Raw genomic sequence first — 830 nt, 5'->3', positions numbered from 1 at the left:
GTGGGCGCCCAGCGTGTCCATGCCCCCGCCTCCCTTACACTGGCATGCTGGCCCCACCGCGAGGTCTCGCCTCCCACGCAGAGCAAGCATGCAGATGTCTAAACCCTAAACACCTCAACTCCGCTGCCGCCATCATCGCCCCCCGCCATCACGCCCGCGACCGCGACTGTGCTTCCAATCTCGTTCGTCGCACTTCCAATCTCGACCGCCATCAACGCCCGTAGCCAGCGCTTCCAATCTCCACCACCATCAGCGCCCGGCGCTTGCTTTATATTCTTTCTAGCCTGCGATATCCGTCCATCCAGCCGAGAGGTCGTGTGCGTGTGGATCTCTGCATGGAAGGGATGAAGAATACGACACTCATGGTGCTAAAGTTGTCATCCTCTGGAGTCGGGAGCTCCTCGTCCGGCGGCGAATCGGGCTCGGAGGCGGTGGTGCTCGCGAACGCTATGGACGTCAACCACTTCGGCTACTTCCAGCGCAGCGTCGCCCGCGAGTTCATCGTCTTCGTTGCTCGCACCATCGCTCAGCGCACCCAGCCAGGCCAGCGGCAGTCCGTCCAGCATGATGGTAACCTCATATCTGATCGGCTTTCAAATCTCTATAAGATCTGGGGTCTGTACTAAATTGTCCACGGGCAGCCTTCGGCTATAGATCCGCAGGTGTTTTGATGGCCAGCAAAGAGTAGTGAGATTGTTTGTGCTGCGTGTGGGGAAAATAATGCGGTCTGTTGGTTCATCTAATGTGTGCAACTGATCTTACTATTGTTGAAGTTGTTTTTGGTCATCTGAAGAGAATTCGAGCAACGCTTGAACCAATTGCGCTTGCAT

General features: G+C 56.4%; 1 protein-coding gene across 1 annotated transcript; it reads left to right on the top strand.

Annotated features, from left to right (window-relative positions):
* Positions 1-344: 344 nt before the first annotated feature.
* On the top strand, positions 345-626 carry LOC109941887 (VAMP-like protein YKT61). The gene has a single exon (XM_023300824.1). The coding sequence runs from the start codon at positions 345-347 to the stop codon at positions 624-626; it is 282 nt and encodes a 93-aa protein (XP_023156592.1).
* The last annotated feature ends 204 nt before the right edge of the window (positions 627-830 follow it).

This window comes from Zea mays, chromosome 8 (genome assembly GCF_902167145.1).
Source record: "Zea mays cultivar B73 chromosome 8, Zm-B73-REFERENCE-NAM-5.0, whole genome shotgun sequence".
Classification (NCBI taxonomy): domain Eukaryota; kingdom Viridiplantae; phylum Streptophyta; class Magnoliopsida; order Poales; family Poaceae; genus Zea; species Zea mays.
This window is presented reverse-complemented; position numbering and strand designations above follow the sequence as displayed.